Below are 15,277 nucleotides of genomic sequence, written 5' to 3'. Positions count from 1 at the left end.
TGATAAAGAAATGGATCAATTGAAGAACGGGTTATCAATTACCCATTACGGGAACTAACAGTAAAAAAAGAAGTGCATTGGAAGCTGCAATGAAGCTATGTACATGTGAATAATGCGCAAACAAAATAAGTACAAGTCCAGCTCAACTCAATTGAGCTTATTCAGAAAGAAAGTCAAAAATGGCGTTATAAGTAAACGTGTGTGAGTATCCAAAGTTCAATCCATGTCCAGCACCTGGAACAACTGTCGTGTTGAATCGTGAAGCTTGAGTGAAGAATTGCTTGGAGTAGTCGAGCAATGAAGGAAGCTTGACGCCGACACTGGTAGTCGAGTAGCAATTGTCGCCGCAAAAGGGAATGTCGCGTGCTGGAGTTTGTTAGTTTATGTTACTCGTCAGTTCAATTGGGGTTGACTTACATCCTGTCACAATCTGGACTGGGCCAGTATATGTGTTGTTCACGCCCGCCGGCGCACCAAGAGTCAAAAGCTCACCAGGTGTAACAGGCTGACCCTTCTCGAAAGCCACCTTCAAGAACTCAGGATCAAAATCACCCTCGGCGAAAAAGTTGATCTGTACGCCTACAGTCGACGCAGGAGCGACATATCCAGGAGGATAAATAGGTGAGTCAACAACAGGGACAAAGTTGGCTGCGAGCGCAAACCAGGGCAGGTAAGCAGTCGCCTGGGTGAAACCAGTCAAGACGATGGCGTCAGTGAGCTCGGGGCTTTCGTTGGCGAGGGCGTAGGTAATAACAGAACCGAAGGAGTGTCCCAAGTGAACGACCTTGGAGTATCCGCCGCAGCCCACACCAGGAAGAGATCCTTCACGGGCGTGCTTGGTGAGGGCTTTGAGAGCTGCGATCTCGAGAAAGACTTGGATCTCGTTGACGGGGTTGCCCTTGGATGAAGCGCCGATGCCAAGACGATCCCATGTTAGGGTTGAGTAGCCGTGCTCGTCTACTGCGCGTTCAACGTAACTGTAGTTGTAATTATTGAAGGGAAAGTCCCAGTAACTTCTGTCAAACCCAATGCCATGTGTCATAATCTGGAGTTGATCTCCAGGACCGGCATCGGGTTCGCAGTATGTAGCTGCAAGGTCATAAGTACCGGTGACATTGGCTTTCTACTACAAGTCAGCATCAATTAAAACTAGCTGATCAATGACTTACACCAGTCTGGATAGTTTGAGGGTATGGGGTACCGCCCTGTCGAGCAAGATTGATAGCAAAATTTGTAACATCAATCTCTGTCAATGGCGCCTCAATGCTAAATACTACATTCTCAGAGGTGATTGACACAGGGACTGTGATGTTTGTGCACTTGCGCGCCGAAGCAGCGGCAATAAAAGAAAAAAGAGCCAAAGATTTGATCATGATGGAACCTAAAAAGGTTTTAAAGGATTGGAAGAAAATAAGACACAAGGGAGATGAACTGATACATTGTTATTCCCAGATGGCGATCATGGCGACACTTTATACAAGACATGAAGACGTGAAATTACAAATTGTTCGTCATCCGCTGATCGGCCCTGCACAAACGGCCAAGCTAAACTAGACTGCATTAGAAGAGCTGCAGTATTTTTTTTTGTTTCTATCTATGTGTCTCTATTTGCATTTGTTGTTTCTTACAGTCGCGATCTCATCCATGACAGCTCCTGTCATGTGGAGTGGTCCGACCATCATCGGGGCACTGACACTATCACTGTCTCGTTTGCAGTAGTACAAGTTGAGCATGGTCAACCAACCGGAGAATACAAACACACGGACACTAACATGCGGGCTGGCTATTGAGATCTTCCCTCGCCTTGTCGCAGCTAATGTAAGAGGTCCAGTAAGTTGCTTCCTCGTCGACTTTAGCTACGGGAACTTTTTCCAGAGATTGCAGAGTCCACTCGGTGAATGCAGAATGCAGTTTAGTCGACTCGTCTACTGCATGGTAAGAAGTCTAGATCTCTTTTTTCTTTCATTTGTAATTCCCTTGCAGAAGGTTATGCAGCGTTGTCCTTGTTTCTTACTTGCCACTGTTGGAGCTGAACATGTAATGCTGACTGCTATTATACCCGCTTACATGCATTCAAGACAAGACAAACTCAGAGAGCAGGGAATACATGACAAATTATCTCGGGAACCAGTCTGCAATTGACTCAAAAAATGATACGTCTGGACCGTTGCAGTCCTCCCCCTTGCAGCGGATTGTGATAGGCATGACTATCAACTGAGACAAACACACTGACCGGTACACTAACTTACAAGCCAGCTAAAAGTACCGGGTCTATTTTGTTCTAGCGCCGGATGTAATTAATAACAGCGGAGAGCGGAATTAACACGAGTGCGTGTGCTCTTGATGTCAGAGTAGCAGCAAGTTACCATGATGGACTCAATTGACATTATGAGAGTGTTGTGTAGTATTCTCAAGATTTAGGCTAATAAATTCAATCACCAACGAAACAACTAATGGGAAAGTCTTACAAGAACATGCGAAGTTTATTCCGCCGTTGCCGGTCTTAGTAGTCTGGATCAATCTCAAACACACACGGCTGGCGATGATCCAGATGAGCCACTGCCGAGAACAAACTAACACAAGACCATCTCGTAAAAAGAGCCATTCATAATACATACAGCTTAGATCAATTGACACTCGGGCATCGATGCGAAACACTTTGACCAATTGGGCAAGCATGTCGCGCAAGTTGTCAAAGTTGCGAGTCTCACACGTTGTCAAACTGCAAGTGTTACCAAACACCAAGCATCAACACAAACAGTTACACAATCTCATATTCATGTTCCTATCTCTAACGCAAATTAAATTCACAGCTCATCCTTCTCATCAAACTCCTTCTGCAACTGCATCGCCATTCCCAGCGCCGCAAACCCCCCCATATGCATTGCTTGCAAAACACTCCTAAGCATCGTCGCCGCATCCCCAAACGCAAAGCATCCTTTCAAACTCGTCTCATTCCAAGGCGCTTCGGCTTTAATATCCCCCGTGGGTGTTTTCTCGAGACCTAATTGCTCTGCGAAAGGCGCCGCTTGTACAACGTTGGGGTGATTGACAACAAACCCTTCTACCTTGGACGTTCCATCCTCAAAGGTGATCTTCACAGAAGGTCCACCATTCACAAGCGCGAAAGAAGTAATCTTTCGGTCATCGTAGCGGACTTTACTGCTATGGATCTTGGATTGAATAGGCTCGATGAGGGAGGTGTTGGTGTTGGTGTAGACTGTTACTGAATGGGAGAGACGTTTGGCCATGGGCGTTACATGGGCGAGCATATCGGCGTTGGAGATCATACCACCTGCAAAGACACCCACAGACTCTGCTCCTCTTTCCTCAAAGCCATGGCAGTAAAGACAATGGAAGCTGACAAGTATTAGCAAGCAGTCCTCCTTCACATCGAACGAGTTCACTTACATGCCCCGACCCCAACAATCAGCATATCCCTCAGGCAAACCGTCAAAAACATCCCTCACACCAGTCCCAAGACCAAGTTTCCTCCCTTTATATACATTTCCCTCCTTATCAACCGCTTCAAAGATGCCATCGTCCGTCTTGCGTACGGTATCTACCGTAGCAGACTGAAACTCGACGCTGTGGTAGCGTTTCTCGAGATCATCGCGGGCTTTAGCGCGGAAGGAAGCTGGATCTACGTGATCGAATCCAAGAACATTGTGCATGTGTTTTGTAGGGGCGTTGCGATATATGCCTGAGTCGAGAATGAGGACTGAGTAGACTTGGCGGGCGAGTGTTGAGGCCATGGAGAGACCGGCTGGACCACCGCCAATGATAAGAACGTCGTAGAGTTTGGACATTTTGGATAGTAAATCAATTAGAGTGAGTGATTTGGATGTATTAATGTCTTGATGGTATGCTTCTGGGTTTTGTTGGCGTTCTTCATTATATACACAGAACGGAGAGATGTGAAAGGCTCCGATCGGAGACTTTGGGAATGTTTCCTACGGATAGAAAAAAAGACGCCGACGATGTCTTGTTCAATTCTCATTTCATTTCTACACGTCGTTTATTTATTTGAACTCGCGCGACTGGATGTGCTCAATTGAAGAGTTGGTGGTTGAGACGGCGGCTCATTTCACCCTTGAGGGCATCGTGAGATCAGCATCACATTTAGGCAGCGACGTCAAGTCCCACATTCCTTCGGCCCCAGGTACCTACACAAGACATGGACGGTATTAAAAACATGAAAAACCTCATCAAATGTACCGCAAGCGATGCAGGGGCGGTGGCCTCGACTCGGCCAACACTAGAAACATCTCAATTGTACAGCATCATCAAGTCAACAAGTATGGGTGCACCAATTCGGAAACAATTCTGGACCTATTTATTGTACACTATGTACCAAGGTATAAGGCAAAAAGACAAAGCCCGGCCGGGACGCTACATAAATAAAAAAGAGTATCGCTTAGACAAATGCAAGCAAGCAGGTTTCCACCGATCCAGTCACGATGCTCAAGCCTGTCAAAAGCGAGCACCAGTAACCACATCACCCCAACATTCATAAACGCTCCAAGGTAAATGCAAGGGTTATAGAGGACCAGTCCGCGATGAGGCTCTCCCATCGTTTTTTGTCTCGAGATCACCAAAGGCGTATCTCAAGTTCGGACCTGCTACGAGTCATCACCCAGCACCACCCAAGCATCAGAAGTCGGAGTCGCTGCACTGTCAAAGACCTCCCGCTGACGAGGTCCATCATCCAATTCGCTGTCGGAAAAGCAGTCGTAGTCGGAAAGTATCTCATCTGAGATAAGGTCCGGTGGTTGTGATGTATCAACGTCAAAGGAAGGCTGTGACCCGTCGAGCTCGTATATCACGCGCAGAGGAGCAAATGAGCGCTGTGATGGGCTCTGTGAGTCGGGAAGGGAAGTATCGTCGTCTGAAGAGGAGAGGAGTTGAGCGATGGTTTGATCACCGCCCAAATCGGTAAAAGAGAGGTCTAGATGTAGAGGCTGGTTGAAGCTGAAACTTTGGGAGCGCTTGGATTTGCGGGTTGGTTTGGCGGTGCGGATGGAGTAGATGGGTTCTTGGTGGTTGATGCTATCAAGGTTGAAGCCCTCTCCGCGAACCTGCTCATCGTCGTACAGCAAACCCATGCGATACAGCTCAGCAACTTGGTCATCTTCTGTCATGGGCATCTTTCGGCCCAGATAGACATTCCCTCTAGCCGTGGAAGCGTCCCGAAACGCTTCCTCTCTTTCAAGTGTAGGCCTTCTGACGAGACGATATCGGTCGCTAGGGAGAGGGACCTTGCTTCTCGCTAGGTCTCTCCCCTCTAGCTCATCGGAACCACCCAGTCCGTTAGAATGGGCGTGATTCCGGGCGGTGCGATTACGGTGGACGTGTGTCCATCGTGGATTCGCGCGCTGCAGATTCCCTGTCGAGATCTCAAAATGTAGGATCTTTTCGAGCTGAGGACGGCGCGCGGAAGCGGTAGTAGTATCTTGTTGACCACAGCGATGGCAAGTGGCTTCACCCCAGTTCGATGTTGTACACGGTAGTCCAGTGTCGAGGCATAGGTTCGCGCCTTTGTGCTGGGCTTGACGTTTGGCTGTTGCGCGGACAAAGTGATTCCGGGATGTGTGGGCGCGGGTCTTGACGGTACTAGGCGCTGAAGAAATGGGAAAGTGTTTATTCTGCGAAATAGAAGCTGGGAGATCACCCGAGCTGTTGAGTAACAAAGGATTCATGGTGAAGAAACGACGATTAACTTATAAGAGAAGAGGTATGTACTTGGTTAGATGGAAGATGAAGATTAGATGATGTGTCTTTTTTGTCAAAGGGCGTGACAAATGGCGTAAGACGTTGCGTGCTCGCACGAAAGGGCGCACGATTACTATGGGAAAGAATATGAAAGAGATAACTAGAAGACTCGAGGCGACAGTATTAATATGGATGGTATCATGTTGACTCGAAGAGGCGTATTGAGTGCGATATCGTCTTGATTGGTTACCGGAGGAGTCATATGCCCCGTACTAGGGACCCCGGACCATTGCATTACACTCACTAATCCTTGGTCAGGGTACCTAAACTAGGCTGAAGCGTAGCTGGGCACGGGCTGTAGTAGGTACTTTAGGGATGATGGCTCATAATGAACAGCCGTGACGTGACTCACTTGCTTGATCCGGACATGCCAGAGATAACCGAGTGGCGCAGTTGGACCGCCGTCTCCGGATTCACGTCTGACAGACAAACCAGGAGTGCCCACGATAAGCAGGTTTTGAGGAAATGCCTTATCGTCGAGGCATAGAGCGAGGCGCATGATGTTGTTAAACGTGGGGATGCGACATCAAGATGCTGTTGTGCTAGGCAATACATGCGTGTGACTGGATCGCGATTGGACGAGATAGCAAGAATGGCTCACGCTGACGATAAGCAGACAAGAGGGTGTCGTCATGTAAGTACTCATCTCATATGCTTACAGTATAAAAGGTACATGTAGTTGCCTAGAGAATTGCCCGGGTGTTGGTCTTCTACCAAGGTTCTTCTTCATTTCTTGTACTGTAGCCTGCTGACCAAGGTTGGAGACAAAGACAGGGAAACAAAGCATGGATTCAAACCTGGGGAAGCCAGTCTCTGAAACGGGCCAAGGCATAAAATGACGATAGTGAGTTTGTTGTTATTGGTCCGTGTTGGAGCGTTGCACTGGGAGATTGTTTGATCACCCGTTGGTGCAGAAAGTTGGAGTTGACCAACAGTTATCCGAGGATAAAGGCACGATGTACGATAAGACAGCCGCAGATAAGAAAGTTCCAAATGCGGTAATGTTGAAATGTGCACTGCATTTTTAACCTCCCCCAATGTCTTGTATTGTGTTGCATGAAAATGTTTATTAAACCAGGTAACCAAGGCATCCAGTTGGCTGAAAGGGACAGAGCCGAGGTGGATCATTTACTGCATTATTGACTCGCCCTCCACTGCATTTTTAACCTCTCTCAAGCTATCAGGCTGTTTTCAAGCCACCCTGTGTTTGCTGAGGCCAAATACTCACTGCAATCATAACCTCCTCCACGTTCTCCATCGTACTGAATTGACAATGTTTCTTAAAGAAGGCAACCAATGCATACGGTCCTCTATTACATTATTGACCCTACCATGCGTCATACCCTCGTATGACTGCATGGATTAAAGGCACAGCAACTGTCAAAAATAAAGATCGTCATCTTTAAACTCGGCTCAACATTGAAAGAGGTCATAGTAGAGACAAGGCTGCTATTTTTAACAATTGCCACCTCCCATCCATGCAACGAGCGCCAAGACGCCCAGTCTTAACTGCGATTTTAAACTCCCTCAAGGTCTTGCACGGTACTGAATTGGCAATGCTTTCAAAACTGACTGGAGCATCCAACTTGATGTCCGAGGCGAATATTTCACTGCATCTTTAACCCTTCCCAAGCCTTGCGCGGCAAACTACGCTAGGCTGCGAGACGTTAAGCAACCTCAACCTCCTCTAAATAGTGGTGACTGAGTCAACTACAGCAACAATGCTAGGAAAACACGATAACTATAGTGAGTCCTTTACTAAATTTTTTAATCGTCGTGAAACTTGAGGGTTCTTCTCAAAATACCCAGCTAGGTAAAGTATCCATCTTGATGCATGGAGATGGAGTGGATCTTCACTGCATTATTAACTCTTCCCAAGCGTTCCATATTTGATGGATTTGCTTCAAAGCATGATGACTTTTTCGGTGTGCAGTTTAAGAGTTGTAGCCTTGAAGGACTGTATTGATTGGTATAGTAACTGTCAAATATAAACATTGTGGCGAACTAAGCGGCCATCTTCACTGTATTTTGACCTCTCTCAAGTTGTTGAGTTGTTTTCAAGTCATGCTGATGCCAACATGTTTACTGCGATTATAACCTCCTCCATGGTCTTCATTGTACTAAGTTGATAATGTTTTTTGTTTGTATTTTTTTTTATAAGAAAAGACAACCAATGCGCCCTGTCCTTCAATGAATGAAGGCACGATGGAGTAAGTGATAAGGCAGCCGCAGATAAGAAAGTTCCAAATGCGGTAATCCCTTGCTACGTTCACTGCAATTTTAACCTTCCCCGGTGTCTTGTAATACTGAATTGACAATGTTTCTTGAAAGAGGCAACCAATGTATCCAGTCCTTCACGGCATCAATAACACTTCCCACGCTTCATAGCCTCGTGGGACTTTTTTTTATGGGGGTCTTCTCAAAGTCTAATAGATCTGACCAAGCCTCGTGGGACTACATAGATTGGAGGATTGACAACTGTTAAAAATACGGATAAAGATCATCTTGATCAGCTTGTCTACCATAACGCGAAATTCGCAACTGCGCACGGGTAGCTCCGGAGCTACAGGGAATGATTTAGCTTACCCCCGGGCCGTAATCGGCTTGGGGCAGCCTCCAGTGGGGTCGCTAGAGATCCGCCAGAGGCAAGCCAGCTGTAGGTCTCACTGAAGAGTAGTCAGTAAATCTTGTCTACGAAGATTAAAGGAGGAAAAGGCATCTACGAGGGACTTTGCAAGAGATCCAGAATATGGAGAAATATAAAGAAACAGGAAGAGTGAAGAAAAGAAGAAGAATACATGTGCCTAGGCAGAGGCTTTGCATACGTGTAGGATAACGGGGTCGAATACACAATTGGTACAGTAAACAGGACGGCAGTGATCCCACGTCGTCTTCCTTTCACAATCTTTTAGACGATCGGGAAAAACATGTCGCTGGTATATATGCATCTTAATAATCTTGTGTGAAAATTATGCGTGCACATCACTTCTTCTACTATCAGCGCAGAACACGAATTCTCTCCAAATGTCTCGCCTCCAAAGGCTCAAGGATCCCAGTCTCCGTCTTAATAACAGCCGCAGAGTCTTATTATCTTTTCCACAATAGAACTTGTGGCGGAATCGCCTGTGAACACGGCCAGCGTGTCAGCGATGGCTACACATAAGAGGGAGGTTCAAACGTTCCAGGAAATGTCGTCATCCCTGAACGTTTCTTGCTCTGTAAGTTGTCTACCACAGAAACTCGCTCTGGTCAAACCGAACTGGGATGGCCCTCTGCAGGCGGGCGAGTTAACTCGACCTCAACATGGTAGACAATGTCTCTCTAGTTCTAGATCAAAGCTACACTATCGGAGAATACAACATCTGTACGCGAATAGTCATGAGACAATGCACCCAACACACAGTGCATGCATTTCCCAGTCAAGTAGTTGGTGGTTCAATATGATTCACGAAGCTCAATACTCACTTTGCGCCTCACTTTACAGCCAATAGCCATAATAGGTACTCGTATTCCTCAGTTCCTTCAGCCTTCGCTCAGGTTGTCTTAACTGCATCAACGTTCTTAACAAAGGTTCATCTTTCTGCTCAGACTATTAAAGAATGTTCTCTATAGTTCTTACTAATAAGACCAAGTTTCCCAATGTAAACGCAACTAATAGGACAGCTTTCTGGGCTCTATGATGCCGGTAATTAATAAAAGAAGCTTCTGTTAAGTCATACAGACAGCAGCAAGGTCTACCCCTCCCAACCCTCAATCAAAGCCCAGCCCGTTATGTTACCACCGCATCAATCGTCCTGTAGCATAGGAAGCCACTTTCCTGCGGTCAGAGGTTCGACGTACTGGTAGTACGGGGTGGTCTTATAAACCAGAAGCGCCTTCATCGCACCACAACGAAGCATACAGCCCGGTTCGCAAACCATGCCTCAATGTCTTATTCCATGTCATATCTTCAGGGTGATGTATAACTAGCAAGCATAATAGATTACAGTTCATATTATAGCTTTATTCTCATACAGACAAAAGCGCTGTGAGACCTGCTCAGTAGCTAGCTTCTACTTGGTCTTCGTTCAATACACACGACCCAAGAGCCACTCTTAATTGGTCATCGAGTCTTTGACCAACATACCAAGTTTTGTTAGTTAACCCGTTCAGATCACCGCTCCAATCCCTCTTGCCAACATCATTTTAGAATACTCTAGCATTAATATGCAAATCTCTGTGCTAGACTGGGGTACGTGGTGGTTCAGACGACGTCGATGGCGGGCAACGTAAAATCGGAAGAAGAATGGGGGATGCAAGGCTGAACTTGTAGAGACCTGGGAGCAAAAGTTAATGGCAATTCCCTGCTTCAAAGGACACTCACCTGTTCAAATCATGGCGCTGAGTTGGCGCAGCCTTCTCTGTAGCGTATTGGTCACCGAAGAGCTTTAGAACTGGTCATCTTTGGAAGACACATGTTGTTCATAACTGTATAACAATGATCTATAGACATCAGTTCGTTTGTCGCTTGATTATTTATTTCTTCTGTTCTTTTTAGTGACCGTTCTACTAAAGAGAATGACGCTTCAAGTCAAGTCGTGTATGATATGTACGAAGGTTCTTGTTTCCCGTCCCTTGAGACCAGGGGCATAAACTGCAGCCATTCTAAACATACTTGGCTTGTTTCATTTGATTTACCATGGATGTAGTCTGCGGCGCTATCAGACTGGGCACTTTGATCCTTCAATCTCCAAGTGTCTGCGCCGAATTTATTGATGATGCCAAAGAATGACAGGTTGGGTTTGACTAGGACCGCCGAGCTTTAAGGCAGTCCAAGTCTACTTTGACCAGAAAAGATCCTCGTAAACAGTTTAAAAGCTAGTTTTAGATGATGAAGCACTTCTTGAACAAAGGGCGACTTACTTAGAAGACCGTGTTATCAAGGTCCAGCGAAGTCTGACGATGATTGAGCGAAGGTCATTCCTTGACCACATCGCCAAATAGACGCTGTTGATAACAGGGCAGGCGGAGTTAAATTATGTGCAAAATCAGGTTCAGTGTTAGATCCTACAGTTCGATGTTGGCGTCCTTGGCCTTCCAGCTGAACTACAAACTGTGACCCCAGTGGCTATAGAGGCCGAATCACCAGCTATCTTGAAGGCTGACAACAAACTTTGCAACTTTGTCGATACTCTTCCAAGCATCAAGAGATGCAATCAAATAACCTGTGGCTCAAATATTCCGACAATTCTGTATTCGAAGTCATCAACTGGGTAGTGTCTCGTCCCTGTCGCTATCAGACGACGGTTATCAACTCATCTTTTCCACTCGAAGAGTTTCCCCAGATATGATCCCTGGCACATAGTTAATTTGACACCCTCATATCGGATATGGAAATGCTAGATACGGCTCCCGATTGCTTGGATCCAGCTACACGCTCGGCTGCTGAAAGTTGGATGACATCTGTCCCATCCCCAGAGCAGACAATTCTCTTTGCCCTCAAGCCACCGTACCCAACGCTGTCTATGATTAGTTCACAAGATATTATCTTTAACAATTGCTTTATCCGAGTTGAAAGTGCTCTCAGAAAGCGCCTGAATGTTATTGTGCAGCTTGTCGAGGTCATCCTGTTCCTTCGCGTGGTAGGGTTTGTCCACAAGAACATCACATCCCCCAGTATCGCGACTCTCCAATTGCCCGACCCCACCACTGACTATTTGGCAGGCGAATCATGCCTTTAAATATGTATATCTGACAGTCTTTGACTTGATCCGTGATGTAGATGGGAATCCTGAGAAGGAAGGCGCCATTCAAGAGATACACGAGTTGCCGTGGTGAGTACAGGATTCCGGCATTTTTCAGCGTCCAGTCGTCTGGCAGGACAAATCAGTTTGATATATACCTGGAAGTATGGCTTCCATTGTATTGGTGTCTGACTACTCAAGACTGGACTGGTGGTGGCTGCTCTCACTTTTTATGCGACGACTGGATGAAGGCGACTCGGCCGACTGGGCACAAAGGTCAGTAAAAGACATCAACAAATCCCGATATAGTGCTTTACTTTAGATAGCGGAAGTGTTGCCAAGGAAGATGATTCCGTAAGCCAGGTTCCTTTGAAGAGATTGTGATTGCTACAGCACTGTTGCGTTACCGTCCATGTTCACCAAAATGATCGAGGTCCGCGTTATGCCACAATGTGGTCTGGGCAAGGGGACTTCTGTAGCTGATATACGGATGAATTAATAATAGCCGTTCATTCATTTGTTGTTAAGTCTAGATGATATGTGGAAGTGATTGATATGGCATGACCTAATGACCTGCGTTGGGCTTGATGTGAACCTCGATCAATTTGGTGGAAATGTGCGGTAGTGGGTTACAGTTAAGCTTGCATGTCCATTGGAATCGTCAGCAAGTCGACCTCAATAGGACAGTGGAATGTTGAGGTTGCTCCTCTTTTACATTAATAATTTAATAATTCGCTGTCATAATTAATTGTTGCCCATTATCTTTTGGTTTTGACAATAGCAGCAATAAGTAACCATGGCTTGAAAGGAAAACGATCTTTGTTGCGTTCCATTTAAATACAAGCAATTAGGTGGGCCAGATGCTCATCCGTGTAATACCATTGGTGTATCAAGGCAACAAGTGGCATAATTGGTGTTAGTGATTGGCTTGGACGGTCAAGGCCACTGCTTATGGTGAACAAAATGTCGGACAGTTTAATTCCTCTTCTACTTTGTGTTGCCATAAACACACACTTCAACGTCTCTTATAAATATTAAAATACTATATGGCATTCAACGGACCCCAATTAGATAATATCAAACAGAGAAAAGTTCGTAATAGTCAGCGTTGCAAAAGCCGACCAAGCCGTGTTTCCGCTGACACTCTGTCTTGTAAGACGCAGATTGCCTAACCGATCAGCACTAACAGGTTGGGTTACAGTGCAACGACACCACTGTAAAATCCTTTAAGAAATGCAACTGTGTTAGTGGACTGGCTCGGACTTTTAGCGCTTATCTTTCTCACCACCATCGTCATCCACGGCATCTCGAGGCACAAGCTACAAACAATTAGGCTAATGATTGACGGCATGTAAGAATGGTGAGTGTATTTTCTTTATAGTTGCCCATTTCCCCAGATATTTCTCAAGTAGTCCTGTGTTCTGTATGAACCTCACAACAGCAGCAGTCATGGCCGAATACCCAAAGCGCAACAGGACCCGAGTCGCTGATCTCGCCTCTGGATTCCCCCACGTCCCAGCTTTTGACGGCGAGGAATCACTCGACAAGCCTCAGATCGCTTCAGAATTCATCAGAGAATTCTCTTCTGCTGTTATCAGTTCAGACTGGGACAAATTCGCTGACCTCTTTGTTGAGGATGCTTGGTGGAGGGATGCGCTTACTCTCACCTTTGACAAGCGTACGATCCATGGTCGATCCGCGATACAGTTAGCATGGAAGACTCTATCCGAGAATCACAAGCGCAAACCCTCAGAAGTCTCCGACAACCCAACAGGAATCTGGGGCATGACTCCCCAGTACATGCGCTTTTCTCCGACCCTTGCTTGTTTAGATGTGCCTTTTGGGTTCCGCACTGAAGAGCCGCGCTCCAAATGCGTTGGTCAGGCGAAACTCGTCCATGTCGATGGGAAGTGGCTTATTTGGATCTTGAGTACAGCTGTCCAAGAACTGATTGACCACCCATTTGAGCAATTGCCTCGTTTGTCCAAGTCCTCAATTGACAGTTCTCAACGAGGCATACCATCTGCTCAAGGTCTACCCAACCTCTCTGGTGTTCTTGACGCCGTTGTCATCGGAGGAAGTTCCAGCGGCTTGGCCAACACAATCATGCTCGATTCTGCTGGCGCCGACGTCGCTGTGTTTGATGTAGAGCTTGAAGCAGGTGGGAATTGGTCCACGTCACGATACTCTAGCGTTGTTCTCCATCACAATAGGAGCATGGTTCAATTGCCTATGTTTCCCATCCCATCTGACGACTACCCAGAATACATGGGAGGCAAAGACTTGACGAGGTACATGTCATGTGCAGTAGAACAGCTCAAGCTTCCGTTCTTTGGAGGTATACAAGTCACTGGTAGTACATGGCATGAGAATGCTCAGTATTGGGCGATTGATCTAAAAGACATTCAATCGGGCAACACATCCACGATCAAAGCCAAGAACCTCGTTCTGTCCAATGGCTTTCTCATCTCAAAGGCAAACACTTACATTCCACCTCTTGAAGGTCGGGAAAAATTCCACGGTCCAGCTCAGCATACTTCCGAGTATCGCGACACAACCTTGTACAAAGACCTTGATGTAGTTGTCGTCGGGTCCGGAAACTCTGCTCACGACGTGGCTAAAGACCTCGCCCTCAACGGCGCAAAGAGCGTCACCATGCTACAACGAAGTCCGACGACACTGTTAGACTTTGACATGTTCATTTCGGTCGTTTCAATGCGTTATCAGGGTCAAATGCCCGTTGAAGCAGCAGATTTCCACGAAAACTCTCTACCTCTAGGAGTAATGCGCGACATGGCCAGTGGGTTAATGTCATCTCTCACTCAAACCATGGAACCGCGTCATAAACTCCTTCAAGAAAAGGGTTACCAGATAGAGAAACAGGTCTGCTTACCTTGTCGAGCATTTGAGGAACGTGGGAGGTCTATTTACATTGATCAAGAAAGAGTGTTTGACTTGGTTTTGTCGGATCGCATCCGCATTGCCAATGGTGAAGCAAAGGGACTGACAGAACAGGGACTCATTGTATACGACAAGGCTGAGAATAAGTCGAAAATAATTCCAGCGGGAGGTATAGTCTTTGCGACGGGATACAGAAATGAGGATTTGCCAAAGAAGTACGCCGATGCTGGTTTCATTGACAAGGAATCAGCGGCTCATCTTGAGAATGTGAGCGTACCGAGTGTTGACGATGAGGGCGAGCCTCCTGGTTACGTGACATATTCCGGTCGTAAGTTTTCCTCCAATAATTGAAGATAGTACTAATGTCTTTTAGACCCTCATCTGTACTTTGCTGGTATTGGATTCTGGATGTGTCGATGGATTGTAAGTATTGTTCCAAGTACAGGTTTTAACCCAGCTAATTTTTGGTGATTAGAGTCGCTATGTCGCTGTGCAGGTCATGGCTGATGTCAAGGGCGCATTCCCTGAACGCTATACACGAGGTTGAAGGTAATTAATTGTATCGACGGGAGATGTGGTCTTTACCTTTGTTGAGAATTAGTTGAAAGGAAATAATGGACAATGGTGAACAGTTTTTAAGCATCCGACTTGGTTAGGTCTGTCTCTAGTTATTTTTAGGAGGTGACACTGTCTATAGCAGTAACTTTCGTGTTCGCTCGAGAGTCAAGATCAACCATTGGCCGTAGCATCCTTTTCCGTGTGAATAAGTGCTTAAAAACCACGGTGATCAAAGTAGAAACTTGAGCGGCAACAAAAACGTATCTATCTTCTTTCCAAAAATAAATAAATAAATAAAAAAGGGAGAAAAAGATCGGGAGGGC

General features: G+C 46.2%; 4 protein-coding genes across 4 annotated transcripts; 1 reads left to right on the top strand and 3 right to left on the bottom strand.

Annotated features, from left to right (window-relative positions):
- EDB82DRAFT_502849 (Alpha/Beta hydrolase protein) lies at positions 1-1,465 on the bottom strand. Its single transcript, XM_025726303.2, has 3 exons — positions 1,170-1,465; positions 418-1,123; positions 1-366 (listed from the first exon to the last, which is right to left on the bottom strand). The coding sequence occupies exons 1-3, from the start codon at positions 1,371-1,373 to the stop codon at positions 158-160; spliced, it is 1,119 nt and encodes a 372-aa protein (XP_025580883.1). The 5' UTR covers positions 1,374-1,465; the 3' UTR covers positions 1-157.
- Positions 1,466-2,692: 1,227 nt separating this feature from the next.
- Positions 2,693-3,993, bottom strand: EDB82DRAFT_203632 (uncharacterized protein). Its single transcript, XM_025726302.2, has 2 exons — positions 3,412-3,993; positions 2,693-3,360 (listed from the first exon to the last, which is right to left on the bottom strand). The coding sequence occupies exons 1-2, from the start codon at positions 3,807-3,809 to the stop codon at positions 2,808-2,810; spliced, it is 951 nt and encodes a 316-aa protein (XP_025580882.1). The 5' UTR covers positions 3,810-3,993; the 3' UTR covers positions 2,693-2,807.
- A 576-nt stretch (positions 3,994-4,569) lies between these two features.
- On the bottom strand, positions 4,570-6,041 carry EDB82DRAFT_203662 (uncharacterized protein). The gene has a single exon (XM_025726301.2). It carries the CDS (start codon positions 5,697-5,699, stop codon positions 4,623-4,625), a length of 1,077 nt encoding a protein of 358 aa, XP_025580881.1. The 5' UTR covers positions 5,700-6,041; the 3' UTR covers positions 4,570-4,622.
- A 6,903-nt stretch (positions 6,042-12,944) lies between these two features.
- EDB82DRAFT_567496 (uncharacterized protein) lies at positions 12,945-14,943 on the top strand (the record flags this gene model as incomplete). Its single annotated transcript, XM_025726297.2, has 3 exons — positions 12,945-14,724; positions 14,770-14,819; positions 14,872-14,943. 3 exons carry the CDS (start codon positions 12,945-12,947, stop codon positions 14,941-14,943), a joined length of 1,902 nt encoding a protein of 633 aa, XP_025580878.2.
- Positions 14,944-15,277: the final 334 nt, after the last annotated feature.

Source organism: Fusarium venenatum, assembly GCF_020744135.1.
Source record: "Fusarium venenatum strain MPI-CAGE-CH-0201 chromosome Unknown EDB82scaffold_3, whole genome shotgun sequence".
Lineage (NCBI taxonomy): Eukaryota > Fungi > Ascomycota > Sordariomycetes > Hypocreales > Nectriaceae > Fusarium > Fusarium venenatum.
This window is presented reverse-complemented; position numbering and strand designations above follow the sequence as displayed.

Excerpts from the sequence above, each read along its gene's own strand:
- EDB82DRAFT_502849 (XM_025726303.2), bottom strand. The coding sequence starts at position 1,373 with ATGATCAAATCTTTGGCTCTTTTTTCTTTTATTGCCGCTGCTTCGGCG. Across the intron at positions 1,124-1,169 it reads CTCAAACTATCCAGACTGGT|AAAGCCAATGTCACCGGTAC; the intron begins GTAAGTCATTGA and ends GACTTGTAGTAG. Across the intron at positions 367-417 it reads AGTCCAGATTGTGACAGGAT|CACGCGACATTCCCTTTTGC; the intron begins GTAAGTCAACCC and ends AACAAACTCCAG.
- EDB82DRAFT_203632 (XM_025726302.2), bottom strand. The coding sequence starts at position 3,809 with ATGTCCAAACTCTACGACGTTCTTATCATTGGCGGTGGTCCAGCCGGT. Across the intron at positions 3,361-3,411 it reads GATTGTTGGGGTCGGGGCAT|CTTCCATTGTCTTTACTGCC; the intron begins GTAAGTGAACTC and ends AATACTTGTCAG.
- EDB82DRAFT_203662 (XM_025726301.2), bottom strand. The coding sequence starts at position 5,699 with ATGAATCCTTTGTTACTCAACAGCTCGGGTGATCTCCCAGCTTCTATT.